At 44.6% G+C, this 1,758-nt stretch overlaps 1 protein-coding gene across 1 annotated transcript in view; it reads right to left on the minus strand.

Moving 5' to 3' along the window:
• Positions 1 to 1,754, minus strand: part of LOC311117627 (neural cell adhesion molecule L1.1-like) — a gene marked incomplete at its 5' end in the record, with an annotated part of 57,685 nt that extends 55,931 nt beyond the window's left edge. The window contains 2 exons of the mRNA XM_084192561.1: positions 164 to 278; positions 1,649 to 1,754. Of these exons, the coding sequence (XP_084048687.1) occupies positions 164 to 278; positions 1,649 to 1,754 (221 nt within the window). The remainder of the gene's footprint in view (positions 1 to 163; positions 279 to 1,648) is intronic.
• Between the last annotated feature and the right edge of the window lie 4 nt (positions 1,755 to 1,758).

Raw genomic sequence — 1,758 nt, forward strand, 5'->3', positions numbered from 1 at the left:
CATCAATATGGGATCATAGCGTTCACCTGGATTCACCTGGTCAGTCTATGTCATGGAAAGAGCTCCTAATACAGTACAGTCCTTTAGTTATACACTCCAGTACCAGGCTGTGGTAGTTGATGTAGACAATTCTAATGGATATAACAGTCATATTTATACGTACAGTCCTTTAGGTATACACTCCAGTACCAGGCTGTGGCCCCTGAGGGCCAGGTAAGAGCTGTGGAAGCCCTGAGGTTGCATCAGGTGGGGCTTCCTGCCACGAGCCACGTCATTACCTACAGACAGGAAATACATCACATCACTTTCTATACATAACTTCCCGCTATGAGCCACATCACGACTCAAGCCGTTTACCGTTGTAAAAAAAAAAAATCAAGGTTCCTGTCTGTGGAAGTGGGAATTGCTTCTCTCATGTGAGCAGTTCCTCCATAATATCTGGGTCACATGAGAGAGGGAACAACTGTCTCTGGTCTGCTTAGTGTCCCCTCCCCAACCAGGAAAAATTAGCCAGGGAGACGTCTCACTCTGGGGCACCGGCCATGCCAGTGAGATGTCTCACTCTGGGACACCGGCCATGCCAGGGAGACGTCTCACTCTGGGGCACCGGCCATGCCAGTGAGACGTCTCACTCTGGGACACCGGCCATGCCAGGGAGACGTCTCACTCTGGGGCACTGGCCATGCCAGTGAGACGTCTCACTCTGGGGCATCGGCAATAAGCAGACCAGAGTGGCCCCGCCCGCTCAGAAAAAATGAGGGAGACGAATGTCTCACTTTCTTTTCCATCTCTGTCATTACCTAGAGACAGGAAATACATCATCACTCATGCATCACTTCCTGCTCCCATAACATTACCTGGAGAATTACAGGGACAGATATCTCATACTGGTTTACATCGTGTGTTTGTGTCTGTGAGCATGGGTATGTGTGTGTGTATGTTTGTGTATCCATACGTGTGTGTGTGTCTGTGTGTGTATCCATACGTGTGTGTGTGTCTGTGTGTGTATCCATACGTGTGTGTGTGTCTGTGTGTGTATCCATACGTGTGTGTGTATCCATACGTGTGTGTGTGTGTGTCTGTGTGTGTATCCATACGTGTGTGTGTGTCTGTGTGTGTATCCATGCATCCATTGTTTGTGCGTCAGAGCTGGGATGATAAAGTCACAGGCATTTTGCTGATATCGTTCATTATGATAAGTATTAGAGAAATACTAGAGAAATACTAGTGAAATACTAGAGAAATACTAGAGAAACACTAGAGAAGTACTAGAGAAATACTAGAGAAATACTAGAGAAATACTAGAGAAATACTAGAGAAACACTAGAGAAACACTAGAGAAATACTAGAGAAATACTAGAGAAATACTAGAGAAATACTAGAGAAACACTAGAGAAATACTAGAGAAATACTAGAGAAACACTAGAGAAATACTAGAGAAATGTGAAGTTTGAGATGAAATAAATGTGCAAATCTGGGTTTGTTAATGGGACAACTGACGGCTCCAACCATCAGACCAGTAGTAGTAGTTTAAAGGGGAATACTACAGAGCTGTGGTGGACATTAACATTAGAAACATTAGTGCTCTGTATTTATCGTTAAAGCATTATTCAGCCAATATTTGGCTTTAGTGTGTGTATATACGTACTAGGTGTGACAGTGAGTGAGATGTGTTCTTTAGGCAGGATGGTCCTGGCAGCGATGTATTGAGCATGACACGTGTAGTCATCTCGACTGTCGTTCTTCAACACATTGGCA

Source organism: Coregonus lavaretus, assembly GCF_964263955.1.
Source record: "Coregonus lavaretus genome assembly, contig: HAP1_SCAFFOLD_3716, whole genome shotgun sequence".
NCBI lineage: Eukaryota > Metazoa > Chordata > Actinopteri > Salmoniformes > Salmonidae > Coregonus > Coregonus lavaretus.